Source organism: Lutjanus erythropterus, chromosome 16 (assembly GCF_056507025.1).
Source record: "Lutjanus erythropterus isolate fLutEry1 chromosome 16, fLutEry1.hap2, whole genome shotgun sequence".
In the NCBI taxonomy this organism is placed as follows: Eukaryota; Metazoa; Chordata; class Actinopteri; order Lutjaniformes; family Lutjanidae; genus Lutjanus; species Lutjanus erythropterus.
Genome location: NC_139332.1, coordinates 16,242,960 through 16,266,643, shown reverse-complemented (window position 1 = coordinate 16,266,643; position 23,684 = coordinate 16,242,960). Strand labels below are relative to the sequence as shown.

At 40.5% G+C, this 23,684-nt stretch overlaps 1 protein-coding gene across 1 annotated transcript in view; it reads right to left on the bottom strand.

Annotated features, from left to right (window-relative positions):
• The window catches only part of slc25a13 (solute carrier family 25 member 13), a 67,651-nt gene that overhangs the window by 2,661 nt on the left and 41,306 nt on the right, over positions 1 to 23,684 (bottom strand). Inside the window, exons 12-17 of the mRNA XM_084739447.1 lie at positions 20,456 to 20,508; positions 19,732 to 19,812; positions 13,328 to 13,468; positions 7,953 to 8,091; positions 3,039 to 3,197; positions 735 to 825 (exon numbers count right to left, since the gene is read on the bottom strand). Of these exons, the coding sequence (XP_084595573.1) occupies positions 735 to 825; positions 3,039 to 3,197; positions 7,953 to 8,091; positions 13,328 to 13,468; positions 19,732 to 19,812; positions 20,456 to 20,508 (664 nt within the window). The remainder of the gene's footprint in view (positions 1 to 734; positions 826 to 3,038; positions 3,198 to 7,952; positions 8,092 to 13,327; positions 13,469 to 19,731; positions 19,813 to 20,455; positions 20,509 to 23,684) is intronic.

The following is a 23,684-nucleotide window of genomic DNA, read 5'->3' as shown; positions in this document are numbered from 1 at the left end:
TCAACTCACTTTAAACCACAACATATCTTCACGGGATCTGCAGTTGATTTTGTTTCAGTACCAGTCTTTGGGAGAGAAGCAGCTTCATGTAAAAGTCGTGAGCCATCCAGTGAAAACATGCATGTGCAACGCAGCTGTCCATTAAAAGAAGCCTTTTTCTCAGTCATTTGGAGAGGTTCATCACCTCTCTTTACCCACTGGACCTTTTTAACTTCAGAAAAAGGACTGAATTATTCCTGAGAGTGACCTATTTTGAGGAGGAAAATGAGCCGTTTCACTCCCAGAAGTGAAAAATGTAAAAGTACATATGAAAGTACATGTACAAGTCAAATGGGTGCTGCTGCCTGCCCTTATCACCGTGCAGGAAAACTCTCGAGTTTGAGAAAATTGGCACATCCAGAGCTTCGAGTGAGGGCTTCAGTCTAATGTGCACAGAAATTATTTTTGGTCTTGTGGCATTTCTTTCACTCCAGTAGAGGAGGGAGGACACGCACCAGCAGCAGCTAAATGAAATTAACCCTATTGTTCTAGAAGGAGACACAGGATGATAATAGGATGAACTAGCTGCAGTATTCTTTAAAAAAAACAAAGCAGCAAGAAGAAATATGTGTTTTGTATTGTTTCACTGGTAGATTGGGGGGAGAGGCGGTGTAGAGTTTTGTAATGACTGTAAAAACAAAGTAAAAGAGGTAACTACTCTTGTTGGAAGGTTGGTAAGAAAGAATGAGACTTACTGTCCTCCAAAGTCGATGTAGAACCAGCGCTGCAGGAGTTCATAGGTCACCAAGGTCACTCCAAACTGAGGCGAGGATCTGAACACACGAGCTGCAGGAAGGGAACAAATGTGTTTACTTAGATTTATATGGACGCTAATCTACAAAAATGTATAATCAAACTTTAATTCCAGAGGAGACGTCAAGTCAGAGGCACCAACAAAACAGTTAATGAAGTTAATGTCTGTATGTTTACATGAATCTTAGTCTAACGATACCAGACAACCAGAGATGTCACTGCCTACAGATCGTCTGAGGATTTCTGACTGCAAGGTCGTCACTTAAGTCCAGTCACTTACAAACGTACATCCTTTATATTTTTCAAGGACGCGGCTTACAGGATATGATGCTCTCACCTCCATTCTCCTCAGTAATAAGCACGACTTCTGCACAGCCCCAATATAAAGGGCCACGCTACAGACTTCAGCTGTCCTCAGTCTCTGTTGCGTGAAGCATTTAGTTACTGACTTTTGAACCTATATAAAATAAAATCAAAAATTTGGCTCATCCCACTTGGGATTACAATACACTGCTATTTTTTAAGCATAACACAGAACGATGACATGCAACATCAAGTTACACACATACATAAGCAAATTAAAATAACACTTTGTACTTCTACATACTTCATTTGAATAAATTGTGCACTGAAACACAGAATGAAAAGAAATGCTACACGGCTAAAGCGTATCCTGATAAAGAGATTTTGTCCTCATCTCTTTATCTAATTAAGAGTGCCTTTGCACCTAACCTGTTTGGTTTGGTTAATATGAACTCCGGTGTGTTTACCAGGTAGGTGCAGTTCATTCGTGTGAAAGCTGACATTTGAATCCAAGTGCAGACAAAACAACTGGACCAAGATCGTTTAGGACTCGGTACGCTTCCGAGCGGACTCTGGTGCACGTAGTGTTAACGAACCGACCACAGGATTTTATGATAGCAGGTATGTGATTTTAGCCTGGTTTCAAAAGCTTAACGACAAATGAACCCATCTGATGATCATGAAATCTGTTCAGCAAGCAACCTTAGAATTGATCTGTACTATAAGCCATGTATATATTTATGCAAATCATTAAGACTAACAGGTCAAAAGCTGTTCAAATTGCTGTTCTTGTATCCTATTCTTCGTACTGTATCATTTCATTAAGTCAATTATAAAGTGTGAGACAGAGATGCTACAGTAATAAGCCCTGAATCATTACTGTACAAGACACCTCCTTTCGTCCCGCCTCTACCTGTTAGTCATTACAGTATTCATAACATGCGGTTGATTTGCAGTCTAATAATACTGATAATGCTTGTAAGCAGTTATTTCTTCATGAAGAACATAAACACATTAGATGCAATAAAGTGCTGCACAAACTTCTGTCAGCCTCTGGAATTTGACCTCCACACCTAAGTCCTGATGATGATGCACGATGTCAACTGTCAAAACTGTTCAGTCGACGAGTTACCCGTTAGTTTGTATAAATTCATGTTTACTCCTCTTGGTTTGTTTGTAAAATGTCCAGTGTGAACAGGAACCGGACCAGAATTAAAATGCAATAATGTATCATTCTTTTCCTTGGTCTGAACCAAATGAACTGAACTACAGGTGTGAAAACATATGTGAGTATTACATAGCTCCCAGTAAAAAAGAACATAAAAAAACAAAATACAATCCTTTTTCTTTATCAGTGAGATGCACATTGAATAAATCTGTTTTTTCTCCTCCACACTGACACTCTCTCTGTTACCAAATTAATTTTTACCAAATTATGTTAAAACAAAGAGTGCAGTCATTTGCTGCCTTGTCTTTGATTGGTGTTGAATTTTTTGTTTCTCCAAAAACTTTGAAGAGATGCTGGAAATCTTATTTTTTTAACAGTTTTTTCAGTTTATGTGATCTTTCTCTTCATATGGGACAATAACCTCCACCAGTAAGGCAAGGAAACCAGTATGTAGCCTGAGAGGTGAAATGCATGACATAATAAGATGTGACAAGAAATGATGTGGAAAGATTCAACTGTTATCTTATTAATTGTTTATAGAAATAACAAATTAACTTCTTTCCTGGGTTATTGTATTTAGCTGCATTTTCTTAAAATGTAGTCAAGTGAGTCCACACACAGCTCAGTCAGCTGTTTATGCAAGTTATCATTAACACGTATACCGATATTTTTTATCCAGGAGTTTATCTGTATTTCAGCAGTGACCAATGAAGAGCCGGTGCCAGTTTATTGCTGGCTCTAGATACCCATGATGTTGGCCTTAGTGATCATTTACCTCCAGCTCCTTTCCAGAACGCCCGGGGTCCTTCTTCTCTGAGAATTTTCCAGAAACAGTCCATCAGGCCGCTGTAGGTGGTCTGACCGGCGCGTGCAGCCACCTGTAGCCTGGTCTTGATCACGTCAGCTGGGGTCACCAGAGAGGCCGCTGGCATACCTGGGGGGAAAAAACGCAAGAGCTGTTTAGTCACATGACGCCGTCAGATGTGTTTGATTCTAAATAAGCACAAATTTAAAAATCAGTTCCAAACAAATGAGATGAGATTGTAGAAAGCAGCCATCAGCAGGCCAGTGAAATCTTGTGTCACCATGATCGAGTGGTTTTAGTGTTCTTTGTTCCCTCCTCTAAAACACGTCATCTTTGGATCTTGACCATCCTGCAGCAAAGTCTGCCGCATACATACACTGCACACAAGTAGGGGCCAGTTCCTATCACTTCACCATCAACCAATCCATACCGCCAGCGAGGCCATTATTTAATCTCTACCCTTTTTCTTCCTTTCCTCTCGCTCCCACTTTCCTTACAGCCATTTGAAAAGGGCCAGACAATGGACGGTAATGAGAGCAATGCACACTGTGCCCCGTGTGCCGGTGAGAGTGACTGGCTGACTGAGGGGAGGGACTGCAGAACCCCCTCTCCAGCCACTTCAGCCATGAATGAACTCAATCATTGATGGCTCGGTCATTACCATCAACTGCCCTCTTGACGATTTACTCTGACTTCTTGGTTTTTGTAACGGCCAAACGAGCTATTCAGCAAGCCTAATCAACTCAGCATTAGGTAGCAGACTGGCACCCGGTGGAGACTGACCACCTGCACTGAACTGAGGAGAGGAGAGGAGAGGAGAGGAGAGGAGAGGAGAGGAGAGGAGAGGAGAGGAGAGGAGAGGAGAGGAGAGGTCTTCAAAGGAAAGTTTAAGAACAAGGGAAACAAGGTAGAGATGATGTAGAAACTCTGACCCCCCAAAAACATTTCTTAATCAGTAGATTGTTTTGTGAATATAATGTCATTTTTTTCTATAAAGCCCAGTATCACAAATCCAAAAGTATTTTATATCATGTTTTATTCCTGTTTTCTCACCAGTAGCCTCCTTCATCATTTCCAGTATTGGTGCAGTGCTGCATTTCTTGATGCATTAGGCCAGAGATAAACTCTCTTTGAACTACATGTTCGTGTGCACATGATGGCTGCATCCATATTCTGCATCAGTTTGGAGCGTTGGTTGTGCACATCCTCACAAATAAATACATGTCTGCAAGATGCAATACTCACATTAACAGTAGGGGCAGTATAGAGGCAGTATGAGGATGTGATGTTGTCAGGGGTCAGTAGACATGTCAGCAGCAACAACAATGGGGGAAGATTTTGAAGACAAGCTAAATGGAAACCAGTCTATAGACCATTATGGAAAAACCACTGGGGACCATGCCAATGACATCTTTAATCCACCAGCCATCAGATGCCTGAGCTACTAAAGAAATGTTATCAATACCAGTCCACTGACACCAGTTTTCCACAAAATAATACAGTAAATGTTTTACATCTAGCTTATACACTCCCAGTTCTCTGGTGTGCCCTCTAGTGGAATCCTTCAGTAACACATGTAATACATTGACGAGTATGTGCACAATTTCATTCACGACGCAGCCAATTGTCGACGCAAATGTGTGGTTAAAAAGTAAGTATACCTCTGGCCTTACTGCGACCAGCTGTCACACATTGCAACAGCTTAAAAGCAAAGGCAGGATGTGAATCTTGTCGCCCACATTCATAAAAAACATTACTCAATTGTGAGACTAGTGGTCAAAAACTCCCAGTGCACATTTAACACCTACATTGAGTATCAGAATAGTTGCAGATTCATTTTCTGCCAATCAGTTTATCATTAATAGATCTGTTCCAACTAAACACGACTATGTACAGTTGAAACATGTAAATGAGTCTTAACTCTGTCATGGACAAAAATATTTAACCTGGCCCCTGGGCTGGAGTAAATGGTTCATCAAAAATCAATCATTCTCTGGAGGCGATTAATATTAATGCCAGATCTCATGCTGATCTGGCCAGTAGTTGTCTGGATATTGACGAACAGTCGGATTGAACAACATGGATATTCCTTACATCCCCTCAGTGAATAAAGCCAAAAACTCCCTCAATAACTCTTCCTTACATGCAGAGCTAATGCGAGTTAGAGATGGCCAACACCATGTTCTTCACAGACCAGAGTAATGCCTAGCTAAATAATGCTGTGCAAACTGAGCGTGTAATTCAATTTCCTGTGCTGACTGTAAAACACTAATTGCCAGAATGCTGCGACCGCTGATAAATATATGTGAAAGAAGGATGATAAATGTGTCGGAGTAACGAAAAAAATAAAGAAATCATGAGGCTCGTTTCAGCTCGGAGTCTGTGGGCCGTGGCTGCCAGTCTTGTGGTGAGAAACCAGAGTAAAAATGGAGGAGCGAGGCAGGATTTATGATTTTTCCGTGTTGTGCTGTGCCTCTGCGTCAAAACGAGAGTGCTGCTGACACATCTCGGAGGATTCAAAACAAATATTAAGTCTTTTATGCAAATGTAAAGGCTTTTAACTTGGCAGGGGAGTGCTGGTCTGTTATTACTGTTTTCTTTAGGGATGAATCCAATATTAAAACTCTGCTCTGGGTAGATCATATTTTCATGCGGAGGATAAAGTTGTTAAGTCATCAGTGGATGTTGGTGCCTCACTGTTATGACTAACCTACAGACTGAACTGGATGCATTCTTGCAGGGTGAACACGCATAAAGTATGCACAGGCATGTTTGCCTTCACGTGTGTGTGTGCATGTACAATGTTATTAGGATTGGAAAGCCTCCTTGCCGGCCTGGTTGGCAGGCATCTGAGGCGCTTCCCTGCTGCAGAGCTCCAAAACCCCAGTCCCCAATCACTGAGCAGCGCTCTAATTAGCAGCTACCGCCATGGAGCCTGCGGTCAGAGGCTGCCTGGCTTCCAAACTCTGAGCTCTGCTACTGTTACTGAGGCGAGAGCAGAGTGAGACCTGCTCACACAGTTTGTTCAAAACTGGACCTGACCGAAGATTTCATTTCATAAACTTTAATGCTCTATGTGTTGCCTCGGGGTCAGCTTTTTAGCCCTCTGGCTCTGGGTCACATTTTTACAACACAAAATTGTTTTTAGAGTTAAAGACACACTCGAAAAGGCTAAGCTATTAAAACATGGGATTGTAGAGTCCAGACAAATGAATGCCAAAGAAACCACGTAATAGATGATTACACCAGGCATCATGAGATCCACTCATAGTAACAATGATGACAGCTAATAAAATGTTGTATTCTAACAGATTTAAGTGACTTTTTCCATTAGTTGACAAAGTCTCACCAGGGCTGATCCCAAAATAGAATTCTATTTTAAAACTGCTGCAATTGATATTTTTATATTAATGGATAATGTAACTGCTTGTATGTGAAAGGAGTTTGCTTGTAGTGATGAACCCACCAAAGGATTATAACCCGACTCTGCTGTTTCTTTTAGTTCTAAAATGCATTTTAATGTCTTTCTGCTACAGCCAACCAATATTATCAGGCTGATATTGCTCTTTTACAGCTCTGTCAGTTTAAATTGTTATTTGCATGCTGGTGTCCGAAATGTGCTAATATGAAGCCATATATTTATTTCTTAGCTGTAGAGGCAGCATTTAATGTATATTTGATCTTTTTATTTTTAGTCATTTATAATTATGACAAATACTGATGACAGTTTACTGTTTTGACTTGCTTGATATCATTTTGAACCATGAATTTTATTCTTAAACTATAAAATATCCTGCCTCCATTAGATATATCTGTCACAAGTACAAAAATGTTTATGTGCATATTCTGTATATTATATTCTGTAAAAAGAACAGCCAATATATCCATTTGAGAATTTTTTTTGTACTATTTTTAATATCAGTATCAACATCAGCCCCAAAAAACAAATATCGATCAGGCTCTACTTTTAGCTTACTGTTTTCATTCATTTTCGTTCATTAGTGTTGTTTTGACCTCAGCAAAAGCTCTACAAATTCACTGTGTGCGACCAGCTCAGTATGACCACAGCTGCATGCTCTCTCTCTCTCTTTCTCTCTCAAAAAAATCTACACAAACCAAAGGAAGCTTCTTGATAATGCCATTTTGCAAACCCAAATGTCAAAGCTAGTTACACAAAGTAAGCAAAGCAAGGACACAACTGAGAGATTACTGTTTGGTCCATGAACTCTGCCCTGGTTTGCACCCAGGTTCAGTGATACTTCAGGTCGGCTGTAGGGCAGTCGGACAGTCAGCTTGTGGTTGGCCATCGCAGCATGACATCGGGTTGTATTTTTCCAAAAGTTGACTCTATTCCAACTTTTCCACCACATGAAAACACACAACTCTTCAAAATGAAGGAGGTAGCTGCTGTTTTCCCCAGGTGCCTGATTGTGTTTGAATGTGGCCAAAATGAATCGTAATGTTGCTCTGTAACTACTTTGATGTGTAACCACGTGTTTGCTCAAGTCCACCATGTCAACTTCATAAAGTGGTAATATATCAGTGATAATAGATCAGTGGTTTACGGCTTGTTTTTGCTGCCTACCAGATGAGTTACACCACCAATTCAGAATAAAAATCATTTTTACCACAGACAAAATAAGAGGCAAATTACAATCACATACTCATGTGAACATATACAGTGTGTTCGTGACATTAAGACCAGCAGCCTGGAGAGCGCTCATGGTGCTTCTGACCGTTAACACAGAACCCTGCAGGTATGACTCTTGCAGAAACTGTTTTATTAGTGTTACCTGGTAAGTTAACTAACTTTTGCCTCTACTCTTGATACTGTTCTCTTTTTTTTCTGTTATGAGTATAAGTAGAGGGATGACAGAATTTTACCTGCAAGCGCTCCAGCAAACAGCATCTTCCCTGGCCCTATCTGCCCGTCCTCCTCAGAGAGGTAAGCCTTGGTATGGGCGTAACAGGGGAAGTAGATGGCTGAGAAGGGGATGTCCCGCAGGAAACAGGCCTTGGCACCCTGGAGAAAGACAGTCAGAGGGATGGCTTAGCTCATAATATTGGGTTAAGCGTTAAACTCTCAGAAAGAGCAAACAAAGACAAGGATGAACAGAAAGGAGAGCAGAGACAGAGTGATGGGGCTCCAAGCCTTGACTTCTGGCTCAGGTCTGTATAGATGGATAGTGTTTTTACGCAGCCACGATATGTAACATCAACTGTCTGTTCGCAAACCAGCTATTCAAGCATAAGCTATTACCGCCAAAGAAACTACTTCCAAAAGACTCCTTATGGCAGACCACAAGATGTCAGACAAATGTCTCTCCATATGCAAACGATCTGGGCAGCAGGTGAGGGAGGCAGCTTCACAAGCAAAGCTGACAGAAAAAAAAAGAGTGGGAAAAGCAGAGAAAGACAGACTGGCTGACAAAGATGACTCCTTGTCTGCCACTGTAAACAACACTATATCATCAAGCCTATTGAGTTTCCTGCTGTATTTCAAGCCTATTGGCCCGCTGCCACCTTCTTGATACAGCAAGTACAGTCAACAGAAGGCGTTTAAAGAGCTGAGCTGAGGCTCCCGGTTTTGGACAGGCTTCATTTAACTCCTATGGGATAATCCTTTGGTTCCTACACAGACACACGCACACACACACACACACAAACAGAGAGAGGATCGGCAGATACCTGGGCTATCTCTTTCCCTCTCTTTCCTCTGGCACTTCTTGTCTGCCTGTCCCTCCTGCTGGCTGGCTGGGGCCCGAGCAGCTGCTGAAAGCTGGGAGATTCTATCGAGGCAGGACAGACAGGCAGCGTCACAGGGACTGGGACAAGAAGCCTTAATATTAGGGCAGTGAACGCTGGGTAATGCACTGGCTGAGCAGCAGCCGAGAAAGTGTGTGTGTATAGAAAACTTAGAAAACACCAAGATGAAATGCGATTAAAGTTGAGTAGGAAAATGCCAGCATACAATTAAAAAAAAAAAAAAACTTAAAAACAATGCCAAGTCCATAAACATGAAACATCGTCTGGGTTTTCCAACACTGACAACTTTCCTCCAGTGATGACTGGTGGCGCTAGTGCGTTAGCCACCCTACCAACCGGTAGCTCCACCAGCAGAGGGTGAGCGTCAGGATAATTACCCTGACAAAGGCAGCTCTGTGCCTGGGTGCAGCCCCTCCGGAGCCAGCCCGTCTGGGGCTTGCAGGCTGGAGCTCGTCTCCTCCTCCCAACCTTCCCCTCCACCACCACCACCACCAACAACACCGCTACTGCTTTCTCTGTGCACTTTGTCTCCTCTCTATGCGCAGACCAGGACACAATGACGCATGTGCACGAGCATGCACACAGTTACATGCACTCATTTAAGGGAATGCAGCATTTCCACAGACAGTTGAATGGAGACAGCAGCTACGTGGACAACCACACTCACAGAGTCATAAATCAGGGCAGGTAGACAGAGACAAGATGAGGCTCCACAGTCTGTTACAGCCTTGTTAACAGAAGTAAAAGGTTTACATGAACTGAATTGTCTGTGCTGACAGGTGGTCACATCAGCAGACAGAGAGAAAACAGCACAGACAAAACTGGGAAACGTGTGGTGAGATGACGTCCGGTGTAGTAAATAACCAGCAGACTAGCAGTCAAGTCACTTTTTGACTAAAAAAATGTAAGTAATGCTGTTACATATATAAAATACAAATTATGAGTAACTGTATTCCATTAAAGTGTAAATTGGTGGAATTCTGAATACAGTTACTGTCTTTAAAAATAGATTACTTGAACAGATTATTTGTTTGCTCTAAAATTAATATGAGAAACGCATTTCCCTTCAACAGATTCAAAAAATAAAGTAAAACAATTTATGTAAGCATCTGTCACATACCACTTCGCAAAGGCTATCACTACAACTCTCTCCTTCTTAAGCACTTTTGGTCAGATGTTACTGGCAACTTGTATGTACTTCTATGTGTGATAATGGACATTCATCAACCAAATATTCATCTGTCTTTTTACCAGCCAAACTAACAACAAAAAAAAACCCCAACAAACTAATCATCTTAATGTTACAGTGCATCAAAAGTCTCCACATCTAACTTGAGGAAGCACCTCCACACGGTAACTTCAGGAATTTTTTTTGTCATGCTAGTGTGCTCTGTCACGCTTATGATGGTCTAATGTTAAGGACAGAGAGTGTTAGTTTATTCAACACAATGTACGTTGTATTCGTTTGACACTTGAAGTTTGACGTTTTGACTTAAGCTTCTCTACTGTTGCTGTTTGTGGCTAGCAGTGCCTGCCTTTATTTAGTAACATTAGTGCTCTATGTGACCTAATGAGAACAGTTAAGGGATGTCTCCAGTGAGGCCGTTCCCAGAAGCAAGTGTTAATTACTTTCAGAGTGACTCAGACTAATGGGCTCAGCAAGACGAGTTTCAAGTGTTCCAAAAGTAATCTAAATCTAAATCTATTTAGACCTGGTTACTTAAATTGTGTAATCTGCTGCTTGTCTGCTCTACAAATTACATTTGCAGGGTATGTATTCAGTCATCTGTAGTGGAATAGATTTTAAAAGTAACCGTCCCAACACTGATTACAAATGACCAGTTTTGTGCCCATCATTGTTCTCTGCATCACACAGTTAGACAGACCCTTACAGTCAAGAAGAAACAGCCATCTCATGTTATTCATTTATAAAGCTTACAAACCACCTCACATCTCTTTTCTCATTTAAATCTACTGGCTACAGTACTAGATCCAGTAACCACATAACTTTAGTTTGCCTTTTAAACGGAATGAACTGCAAACTTCCCTCAAACCAGAGGCTTACATTCCCCTTGGAGATTTTAAAACTTTATTATCTGATGTTTTCTGTGATTCTCGTAACTGTTTTTTTTATTAATTCCTCATTTACTGTGTGTTTGTGTTGTTCCCGTTAGCTCTTAATCTCAACGAGACTGCCTGCTAAATTAAGATTTTTTAAAAAGTAAAGTCCAGTAAAAAGAAGGTTAGATTTTCATTGAAAATTAGTTTACTACTTGGAACAAGTGCCATCATCTTACTTGCAAATTAATACAACCACAGGTATGAGATTGACATTTTCAGTTGATTGTGTTTACAGTTGAAGCAGAATCTCCCCTGCCAAGCTCCATTAGGACTTATTTATGTAATTTAATTAGGCATTCTCTGTTTTACCTTGAGGACTAATGTCCTCACCCAAACAGTTAAGCTGCTCGTGTTAGTAATAGCCACAGCTCATCCACTGATTCCTATTCTACTCTATGTCAATGCAACTCACTGGTACCATCAGAATGATGTGAGAAGTCATAATATTTGTAAGAATAATGATTATGAAAATACAGAAAATATCCTTGAAACACACTAACACAAGCATTTTATCACCTTCCTCTGACACTGTAATCTTTCTACTCTTGCTTTACAATGTGTTGGGGACATAATATCATACAACTCCAATATGTTCAAACAGTGCACTGTAATTTTTAGCCCCATGCCACTGAAAAATACCAATTATGGCAATTAAGGTTAAATACAGCTTTTAGCATAAATTGTGCCTTTTCTTGTTCTTGAACGGAGGACCACATGGAATTGTTGATTTAAATGATAGCTGATAAGGGCTGAGGTAATATGTATAGTTGTGCAACAGTTAATAGAAAAATCACACGTGATTTAGTCATAACAGTAATGAAGAATAATAGACTGTTATGAAACTGTGAGGCTGATGAAAACACAATAGAATGGATACTGGATGTGTGGCAACTATTTTCCAATTAATGTAGTAGTAATAAATCTTACTTGGATTTATTGTTAAATAAAATTGGCTTCAGGCTTACTTTACTTTACTTTACCTCTCATTTAAAGATAAATGCAATCAAACTGGAAATCAATTTGTATGAAGTTTTGTTTTCATTCCAAGAGTTCTGTCATCAAAGCAGTCAATATCCTCTCACTGATGTGTAGTAAACTGATGTTTAACGTCTCAAAGTTCATTTCTTCAGCCTTTTCAGAAGCATGACTTGATTATTTCAAAATGAAAAGTGAAACACTGTCACTCCTGGAACAAGTGAACAATTAGTGAGCTACACACTTATACGTTAGAGGCTTACATGTGGAATCCTGTGGGTCCTGTGGGATTCCTTTGGGATAGGATTCAATTTCATTATTTATCATGTGACTGTTGTCTATATAAATATACAATTCTGAAAAGAATGAGAACTATTTTTGTCCTTTCCCCTTGTGCCCAGTTGTTGGTTGGTTACAAGTTTGTGAACTGGATAGGGCAGGACAGGATTTTTTTTTTTACTCTGTCATGGGATTGGGATGGGACAGGAGGGAAAACCCTTTCTTGTGTAATGTTGTATTACAAATTAGTTGAGAATGAGACAAAATGAAAAAGTGGGTTTGTGTGTGTCAGGGCAGGAGACCAAGAGGTTGCCAGACGTTCTCATCAACAAATTATACCATGACCCCAAATACGCTGAAAACCACAACACATTTCCATGAGATGTTGGCATTGAGGGTAGGTGAGAAGTTGTGATGATGACAATTTTACTGTAGAACAGAATGACAAAAAGTGAATTTTATGCATAAGCATCCTAGAATTATTTCACACTACAATGCACACTGATCATACTGGCATTTGAGCAAGAAGGAAGAAAATATCAGAGGACAGAGAATATTGTCTTTTTTGAAATGGTCATATTACAGAGGCTTCTTATCTCAAGTCTTAATTTGAGACAGGATGAGTCTAAAATATGGTGTTATAGAAGCAAATCCTAAACAACTAAAGGAATCCTATTTATCTCAGGTTATGAAGTCCTAAATACTCAATACAACATGCTTGTTACCCATATATTTTTCTCATCTCATCTGGCTACACAATGTTGTAAGTGTTGTTTTTTTTTAACAGGCCAATAGTCCTGTTACCTACTGTTAGCTAACACTGCCTCGTGGAAAACTGAAAGTTAGTTTAACGGTTATCTTAAAGTTAAGAGAGTTTATTCAGATTTCAGAAATTAGGATAGTTGTGTAATTAGGAAATGTTGATCTGAATTGCTTTTTTCTTAAATCAGGTCCTAACCCTGAGTACCATGACTTCCAAACTTTTGACCGGATCTGCAAATTAAGACGTTTGTGCAATACGAACTGAACTACAACAGCTAGACAAGAGCTTTTAGTGTCTATTTGCATCATGGGTATTCCTCTATACATGCACCTCTGACCCCAACGACATTTCTCACCTTGTAAAGTCCAAAGAAGCCGAGGTCCCTGATGACGGACAGGGCACTGACCCTCGGCCCCGTGGTGATCTCTCCCGCCACCTGCAGACGGATCTTTACGATTTCCAGAGGGTTGGTGAAGATCACCTGGGAACCACCAGCCTGGAGGAACAGAAAGACAGACAAATCATTAGAATTACATTAATTTTGACAAAACTGATGAGTTTAATTCATAAAAGACAGTTGATTTAAAAAAAAAAAAGGCTAACTCACTTAGTGTGAAGAATCACTTTATTCAAACTGAGGATTTAGCTAATAATTTTTTTTTCTTTAATTTAGGTTGATGAAGTCATAAATAGCTTTGAATGTAAAAAAAGACATTCGTTACAGAAGTAGAAACTTAAGATAAACATGACACCAATTTCAACATTAGTTGTACCAATGGTTACTTTAAGACTGAGTGACTTGATTCCACTAGAGATGCTGTGTTAATTTCAACATAACACACTGACTGCATAAAATAAAGAAAACCATTGTAATATAATCAGGGTTGAAAATGTAATTATTATCTTGCTTGGGACCAATTGCAGCAACTGATGCAACTCAACAAAAGTGCTGCCTCAGCAACCAGCTGCAAAACAAACATGAGGAGAGGAGGAGAGTCCAGGAGAGTACCGGGAAATCCAGCTGATGCAGCCGAGTCTGTCAGCTGTTTGTCTTCATCACGCAGACCCTGCGGGGACTCTGACTTCTCCTTTGCTCTCTAACCTCTCACTTCACACCATTCTCCAAACCTGTACTTGTGAGGGGAGGGCAACAATACTGCAGCAAGTCCAGACTGGCCTCTGTGCCTTTCAGGTCGGCTGGGCTTTTTAAGTATAAAATGTAGCTGCTGTGGTAGAGCTGTGGCAAGACAAATGGTTAACTGTGTCTTGTCAAGGAACATGACGGCGTTTCCAAAATGCTTCTTGGTGCTGAGAAATGTTTACACCACTTTTTTTTTTTTTTTAATCTGGAAAGTGTTGCTTTTTCTGACTTCTGTTTCTTCCTTTTTCCTTGAATTGTTTCTCTCACTCTCTGTACCAGTATTGTCTCTCTCTGACCTCCTCTCAAACGATCTCTCTCATCTTCTCTAATATTGTCTCACTCTCGCTACGGTTGCCAGTGGTTACTGTAGCTACACGCAAAAGGGTGGTACATCGCAATTAGATAGCAATCGGTTGCCATGGTGCCGTTTCTGTCTTAAATAGGCCTGGTCTGTTTGTTGTCGTTTCTCTCCTCGTCTCCCCCTCCTTCATTCCCTTCGTTATGAATGATGGATTGTGCTTGTCGCCTCCTGCCTTACAGGAAAGCATCAAGCTCCAATCTGCAACATGGGCATTTCTTTCCCTTTTTTTTTGCTAAATGTTCCTCAGTTTTAAGTGTTAGCATATACTGCCTAAGAGAAGAGACGAGGGGAGAGGAGGGAGAGACAGAGATCATAATAGTCTCATTGAAGGTGTGTGCAGCCGCTATAGTGGCTACTGCTTCCCTTCCAGACCCAACGAGAGGCTGTGAATAGCAGGAGGGCTGCTGCTCCGAAGCTGCTACATCTCACAGCTAACTCTTTATGACTTGTTTTATGGAAATAACCTAGTTGATTACATGCTGGCTAATAGCGCAAGCATTAAGAGGCTATTGGCTCCGGCCCCTAGCAGTGTTGGCTGCTTCAATTGGATCCTAATGAGACTGGAGATGGAGGAGATGGAGATGTTGTTTACTAAAGGAGAGTAAACAACAACATTGTTCAGAGAGACGAGCTGACAATTAGACGTGACAACATGAGATAAAAGGAGTGACAACGCAGAGCTTTTTGTCTCGCTCTGCCGTCCCACATCCATACTTAACTGAGGCAAATCACTCGAAAACTTTGAACATCCCGGATAGAGGAGGGGAAGACAAGTACACTCTTGGAAATAAATACATTAATGAGAACCATAAAGGGTTCTTATGTTTGTCCCCATATGAGAACCCTTATTGGTAGGACCTTTCATAAAGGTTCAACTTGGAACACTTTCAGTGAGTTCTACATAGTACTCAACATAAAGGGTTATACCTAGAACCATCTGTGAAAGGTTTCACACAAAACCCCCAATGAGAGGTTTTACAAAGAACCCTCTATGGTGTAATGTTCCACCCAAGACCCTCTCTGAGGATTCGACCTTTACATCTTCAAAGGGTACTAACAAGAAACCACCAAAGGGGTTCTACCGAGAACAGAGGGTTTTATCTGGAAACCACCCAGGAGGTTCTTTCAAGAAACCCTTTAAATTCCAAGGGTTTTATCTAGAACCTAATCTTTTTATACTCCAAGAATACACCAAGAGCACTTTTATATTTCATGGGTTTTATGTAGAAAACACCCTACCGAGAACCCTTTTATATTATGGTACACAGAACCCTTACTGATAGAGTTCTTAAAGGATTTCAACAACCTTTGAAAACCTCTTTCTTCCAAAAAATGTTTCTAAATAGGAGCCTTAGTCTTACAAGGAACCCTTGACGAACCTTTTCTCTCAAAAAGGGTTTATTCAGAAGTAAATGCTCATGGGTAGAACCTAAGCCCACCAGGAAGAGCCCTTTTGAAGCCTTTACTTCTAAGAGAGTAGGAAAGAGCGAATCGGACAAATAAACAGAGTGAGCTAATGAGAGAGACAAAGACGGGGAGACAGAAACAGAAAGAGGAGTAGTCAAAACAAGAGAAGTGAAGGAAGGTCGAGGTTGAGGCGGAGAGAGGTTCAGGGTTGTGATTATGGAGTGACAGCGTCGGCGGCTCTCTCATGATTCCCAGGTAATTACAAGGCAAGGTGATCCTTAGAAACCTGGGACGTCAGCACCTTATGCACGCATCGCAGCTCCTGGCTATGTGTATGTGTGTGAGTGCTGCAGAAAAAGCTTAGTAAAGTTTGAGGAACCCCCCCCCCCTTCACCTGCAACACAAATATACCCACCAACCACTCAATTATGGCCATACAACAGATTAACACCCACTGAAAACATTTGCCACTATCCATAAATAACAAGCACACTTTCATTTGCACTTAACACCCTTCATGCTACATGTGCAGGCCTATTAGATTATCTGATAATGATTTCATAATTCACATCAGGCCTGAATAAGAAACCCGTTACAAAGACATAAAGCAGCCATGCAAACTGTGATACATTCACAGAGAACACAAACAAAGTATTACTGTATTTTAAGTCCTCCTCTCAGCAATGACCCAGTAAGTATTTTGTGTAACTTAAGTCCTAAAATGCAGGCCAGTAACTGCCAGATAAGCATCCAGCCAGCTCAGTCAACGGAGCATGCCATTCTTAGCAAATAATCATTAGAAACTGGCAGCCTGCACTGGAGCTTAATGGTGCTGAGCCACAGGGTTTAGAGGAGGGAGCAAAAGGAGGAGGTGAGAAGAGGAAAGAAACAAAGGCAAAACAGCACATTAGAGGAGATAAAGAAATTGCTATAGATATGTTTTGGATTACTCCCCTGTTCTCTTTTTCTTTTAGGGTTTCTGCAGGTCTCAACAAGTTACATTTATGACTATTAAAGATGCCTTCAAGACCATTATGAATCCAACTGACCCTTTCTAAGTCCCGCCCCTTTTTACTTTGTTCTCCAATAACATTTTGATACCACGGTCAACATTCTCCTTTTCCTGTAAAAGGGAAATATAAAGTCACATCTTAATTTAACTAACGAACAAACACTAGCTAACTAGCTAGCTCATATTAGCAAAACATTAGCTAAGTAGTTATCTAATGATGGATGTAGACAAGCTAGCTTTATAGCTAGCATTTGCTAATATTATCCAACTTAAAGCTACTACAAGGAGTTTTTAACTGGTTATAAAACAGTCTCAGTTTAAAACTGATGCTTCTATATTGCAGTTTTTCAAATGTATTTTGTGGGCGCTTTTAGCACAAGCCGAGTGCCATTTAGTCCCATTATATGTTAAGGGAAGGCAGACATCTCTATGGCTGATATCTCCACAACTTGAGGAAATGTCCCTTTAAGACATTTTAGGGCCTAAAATTCAGATTACTGGATTTTAGACTTTTTAAGGACCTGCAGAAACCCTGTCTCTTTCTGTATTTTGCTTTATAGACTGTGGACCTGAGGCTAACACTGTGGTCCAAACCAACACTTTCACAGCTACCAAATGATATAAACAGATTTCATGTGCTGCGGCTGGAGCCTCACTAAAACAGGGTTCAGGAGGGTTCGACTTCTGTGTGTGTGTGTGTGTGTGTGTGTGTGTGTGTGTGTGTGTGCGTGTGTAAGATAAAGTGGCAGGCAGAGTGCAGTGCCAGCACTAACACCGGGGCCTCAGCCAGGATGAAAGGAGCTGTCACGACGGCTCGCGGAGGAAAAGAGGAAAAATCCATCCATCCACGCTCCTCTCCTCTACATTTATCCTCTCCTCTCCCTGTGCGTCTGTTATGGTTCTGCTTCTCAATCCATATGGGTTGTATAAAGAAATGGCAACCACTACTTTTCACACCCAGAACATTTCTTCAGTACATTTGCTCTCTTGTAGATGCTATACTTTTTTTTATTTTTCTCAAAATTGCTATCCAAAATGAAACGCTAAATTGAAGGTGCAGCAAATGTGCCATGCTGAAACATTTCTTAAACATATTCCTAGAACTAATAGGTCAATTGAATATGCCTGACTGGAGCTAAACCCATAATGACTTGTGTATCCTGAAATACTTTGCTTTAGTGATCAGCATCAAAAGAGGGTTGAGTGAAAGACCTTCTTTCATTTGCTCCGGCTACAGCTACTAGCCTTGGTGGACGCGCAGTGTGTGTGTGTGTGTGTGTGTGTGTGTGTGTGTGTGTGTGTGTGTTTGTGTGTGCACATACATTGGGGGTAGACTGTGACAGCTCAGTGATCAAAACCTATGATGGGAAGGGAGCAGGTAACAGACTGGCGGTGGTGGTGGAGGGGAGGCTCAGGTAGCAGCCGCTGTCAATCTTCGTCTCTGTGCGTGCGTGTGTGCGTGTGTGTGTGTGTGTGTGTGTGCGCGCACCTGTATGCTCTTCTGTTTGTCATGTATGCACACTGTAAAACAATATTTTTGATAAGGCTCATAATTTCAAGGCCACTGGCTTCACAAAATTTCTGAGTTCTAAGCAAAATTCAAACTCTTAAATTTTGATAGAAATTAAAACAAGCTTTGCCAACCAATATTCTTTTGTTCAGACAATTTACTTTTAATTTACTTTTCTTCTTTACTTGGAAACCCAAAAAATTCTGTATTTAGAAAACTGAACCCAATTTGTCGTGTCAAGTTTGCCAAGTTTATTTAAAAACTTAAGAGCATCAGTTCAATTTAAACCTTAAAACAGTTGCCTTGAAATTGTGAGTTTTCTTTTTCTTTTTCTTTTTTTTACAGTGCACACACGCCTGCTAGCATGTACAGTATGGACATTTGCTCTTTCATGTGTGATTATTACACGTTCTATCAACGAACGCCGACTTCTGGCATCCAAACAGGTTCGTGTCTGTCTGCTCAACTGTCAGAGGGGCTGCACTCAGAAAACAGGTAAACATAGTTATGAGATGTATGCTGCCTTAGTACTGTATACACTGTGTGTGTGTACTGTACAGCATCATTTCAGCACAGTGCACTTTGAAGAGGCAGGATGATGAAGGGGGAGAGAGTGATGGAAAAAAAAAAGGTGAACAGTGAAATATGTAATGCTGACTGTGTTTGAACAAAGTACCTGCAAACAGGCTGAATATCTGTGGCCATATTCACACAGATAACACTCTCATAGAACTCATTGGAGAGATTTGGGTTCTCAGAGTGCCTGTGAGTGATGAGCTGAGAGGAACCTTCACCTTGGTGAAGAGGTGTGACTGTTACATATGATTAGACACTCACTTGATCAAGAAAAATCCTCAGCATTGCTGCTTTACTCATTCAGAATTCACATATAGAACCAGACACTATAATTATATATAGTCTCTGTCAAGTATTTTCAAATCTTTAATAAATACTGAGAGCAACCTAATGCTTTGACAAAATAATTTAGAAACATTTAGGCTTCTCAATATCGTTTTTTATTTCACCTCTATACATTCCACATATTTCTCCCTATTTCTTTCACTTTCAGTCAAACTTGCTGCTGCTGTATGCAGTCATGACATAAATCAGTCACAACATTCAGGCACATTTTTGATCACACTGAACAATATGGTATTGTACACTGATAAATGCACAATTTAAATGTGTCTGGGCTAGAAAAAATGACCTGGATGTCTTAAATTTGGTCCAGGTTGTTAACACTGACCTAGTCCTACACTTTCTTTGCAAATGAGCAAATACGTTCTAAAAATGAAATGTAACAAAGTAACAGCTGACTTGAGACTTACACATCCACCAGCCAGGATCTCAGCTGCTAGTGGGACTGTGCCATCTTTCTGTCTGGTCTTTCCTCGTACGAAGTCATTCACCTGGAAACACAGAGGTTATAATATCAGGCAAAGACTGAGGATTTCTGAGGCTGGTATGGTGGAACACAATATGAATATACAGTAAATATACAGAATATAATATTTTATGTGGGGCCTGAAAATGTAGAAAATTGATACAACACATATTACACCATGTGTTAATATTGGCAATGTTTTCACTGTGGGATAACTTTGTTTTAATCCACAACTAGAGTTTATAACTTTACATATGTGGTATTGACAAACATATGGCACGAATCAGCTGATGCATAGCAGATATATCTTGTAAAAGTAATGCTGCTGTTTGTACCTCAAATATTAAATGCTACAAATGTTATTTACAAAGATTCTTGACTGACAGTTAACAAATCCAAGAATACAGGTAGATTAAGCAAATCATGTGCATGTAGAACTGTACAGTACAGTAAGTCCACTATACTGTGCTTTATGTGTATAGTACCAAATAATATAAAATCAATCCAAAAGACTGAAGTGATAGAAGAAGCTTGTGGATCTGTGTGTGTGTGTGTGCGTGTGTGTGTGTGTGTGTGTGTGTGTGTGTGTGTGTGTGCGTGCGTGCGTGCGTGTGTGTGTGTGAATAAGCATGCATGGGTCTGTGTGCTTCCTTAACGCAGTGACTTACTGTGAGCTTTATGGCTTTCTCGGGCGCCACACCCAGTAGCTGTGGTACAAGACCTATCATTAGAAAACGACGAGATGATTAGAAAAAAACGAGTGCTGTGGTACCCCTACTCACTCACACACACATACAAACACACACACACACGCATGCATATACATATACCACTTCCACACACGCCACATGATGTGTGGCTTTCCGCCGCATGCGTCCGACCCTGCTAGATCCTCCAGACACTAATGAAATCTATTGATGTGGAGTGTGGGGACATCAGAGTAGCAAGAGAGAGAGTAAGAGAGGGGTAAAGAGAGGATGAAGAAAGAGAAACTGCTTCCCAGAATAGGAAAAAGGGCAGAGTATAAAACAAACCAACCAAAAGTTTACGCAGACCTCAATTACAACCCAGAGCAGGATAAAAATAAACAAAATAATCACAACAGAGCACAATGAAACTTGGCCCCCTACCCAGCCCCTAGGCAAGAAGCACACACACACGCACATACACAAAAACACACACATTTCTTCAAAGTAACAAACACGGTTAATAATCTACAGTAGTTTGTGTGTAACAAGGCCACACACAAGTAATCATACACCCAATTTGGAGCTTGGCAAAAGAACCTGCCTGGAAGAAAAAAGAAAATCTGATCATTTTTGAACGTTTTTTTTCAAATGCTGACACTCTTCAGTGCACAATATATGTCCATACAGTTAATGACACAAAAGGACATGATACCAAAAAAATACTAGGGCTGTACCTGATTTTTTCAGTCGAATCAGATTTGGCTGTTTAATACAAATATTCAACAATTTGTTTGGTGTGCCACACCAAATTCCAATGTCAGCCTACATGAGCCTACATGTCATGCCTTTTTTTCATAATATGTGATGTGAAAACAAAACAACATTTCTATATCACAGATAGAGAAAGTAAAAGTGTGCAGCCTCCTATAGTTCAGTTATAAAGTCAGTGCATCTCATAGCATCTCTCCTTGGTTGCAGAGCTAAAGCAGCAGTTGTCCAGTGTCACCTGCCATGCACACTCGGACTTTCGGAGCAGTAGAAAGACAAACAAGTATGTTTTTATTTTGTTTCTGTTGAGTTTGAACGAAGCTGATGATGATGTTAAAATTACAGTTTTGCAAAGGGAGTCTGGTGAGTTTGGTAAGAGCAATAAAACAGCTGTTTCTGGTCAAAAAAGGAAGGTCTCTCACTACAGTGATCCTTTCCATAATGCTGTCAGATAATTATAATAACAATCTGAGCCTGTCGGTCGCAAAAACAAGCACAAGCAAACGAGCAAGCGTCACCTGCCCTGCACACTCTGCATTGCAGTAGGATGTAGAGGCTGACAGCACATCACCTGTGTGCCACTTCTTACCCATTCTCATCAGTTAATCACTGACACATGTTGTCACAAGTTATTTTTTTTAATAATTGCACCATATAAAAAAATCTAAAAATATATATTTGATTCCCCTTATTTATTATTCAAGTCTATATTGAAATGTTATCCCTTTGCAATTTTGTAAGCTTCTGTCTGTTTTATCCCGTTACTGAAATACATACTAACTGAAAAAGAAGACTGCTGGAATCTCAGTTGACTGAGGGGTCTCTGACTGGTGATTTGATTCTTTGATCATTCGAATTCAGGAGGCAGCCCTAGAAAATATATCTATCTTATTTTGATAAAACCATCCCCATAGAAAAACCCTGGAAAGACAATCCTGTTTCTCTTGTGCTGTTTTGTTTACAAGAGACCCCAGCATCATACTACATTAGTGATAGCGGCAATTTGCTGATTCCACATTCTTAAGCAGATTTTTGCAAGCTTTCCAACAAAGGCACTTTCAACTTATATTACATAACTATAGTGTGGCTGTCAGGGTACCTGTCTGGCCATCTATCTGGAGCCGGACCCTTCTGCCTCTGTCTGGGAAGCCATTCCACTCTTGATGGCCTTTGTGTTTTTCACTGAAATTCAAGCATTCAAGTTTCCTCTCAGGAGACCAGTGCTGTCAATCAAAATCATGGGATTTTAAAAAGGCCCCTGCCACCATTCCAGGGCACCTTTTTTTTTCAATCTGACCTCAACAATAGCGACAGAGACACCCTAACCCCAGTTTCTGAAGACAGGGCAGGTAGTCATTAGGGATGTCATGCCCTGGTATGTGTCTACCTGCATGCCCACAAAGTCGCTTGCATGCCTACATACTTGTGGGTCTGCTCAGTGTCTATGTATGTGTTTGTATGAGTGTGTAGGTCCAGACGTGCGACATCACCACATCATGACACAGGCTTAAAGGTATGTGGCCTTGCGTGTGATGTTCATTGTCCTGCTCTGAAAGTCCCAAGCCAGCCGGTAATCACTTCAAAGGAGACAGGTCAACAGAGAGGTGACCTCACACCGCCCTCCGTCCACCCTACACTTTTCTTCTCCTCTCGTCTCCTCTCCCTTCTCTTTTATTGTCCCTAGAACTCGCTTCTTCTTTCTTCTCTCTCCATTCAGCTCCTTTTTTTCCTCCAAAACATGTTTTGTGGATTTGACTTCCTCTAAGTTTTATTTCCTGAAAGCTGTCTGTAAATACAAATTTGAGGATGTATGTCTGGCCATTTTATTTTAGTTTTGACTTAATGACATGTATTGTATGTTAAACCTGCATTGCTCTTTAGCATAACCGTGGTAACCACCATGATCTTGGAAGTACTGTTGTTAGAGAGTTTTCTATGTACTGAGAATGGTGCATGCTGACCTGTTTTCAAATGTAAAAAAACAACCAATAAAATAAATAAATAAAACAAAACATAAAATGCCTCCATACTTGTCTGGTATAATCCAAGTTTCCTAAAGCCCTGACACTTGCACACTTCACACACACCCAGTTCAGACAGTGTGCACATGCATGTGGACGTGGCTCCAAGCTAAGGATCTACAGTGAAGATTCCTGGAGATTCTGCAATGCTGTTTTCCTGTGAAACTCCAGCAGTGTTTTGTAGACAAAAAAAACTAAACCCAACCTTCAATCAGCACAAGGGTGAGTAGATGATAACTGAATTTTGGTTGAACTATCCCTTTAATGAGTTCCTGATTGAGAACTTCAGGGATGTCAGAGAGGTCGCTATGAGAATAAAAGACAATTGTGTCATTTGTAGTACTTCAGAAAGTTTGTTAAAAACATTACATGCTTCATTATTATAAATTAAAAATACCATTGCAACTGCTATACATTTG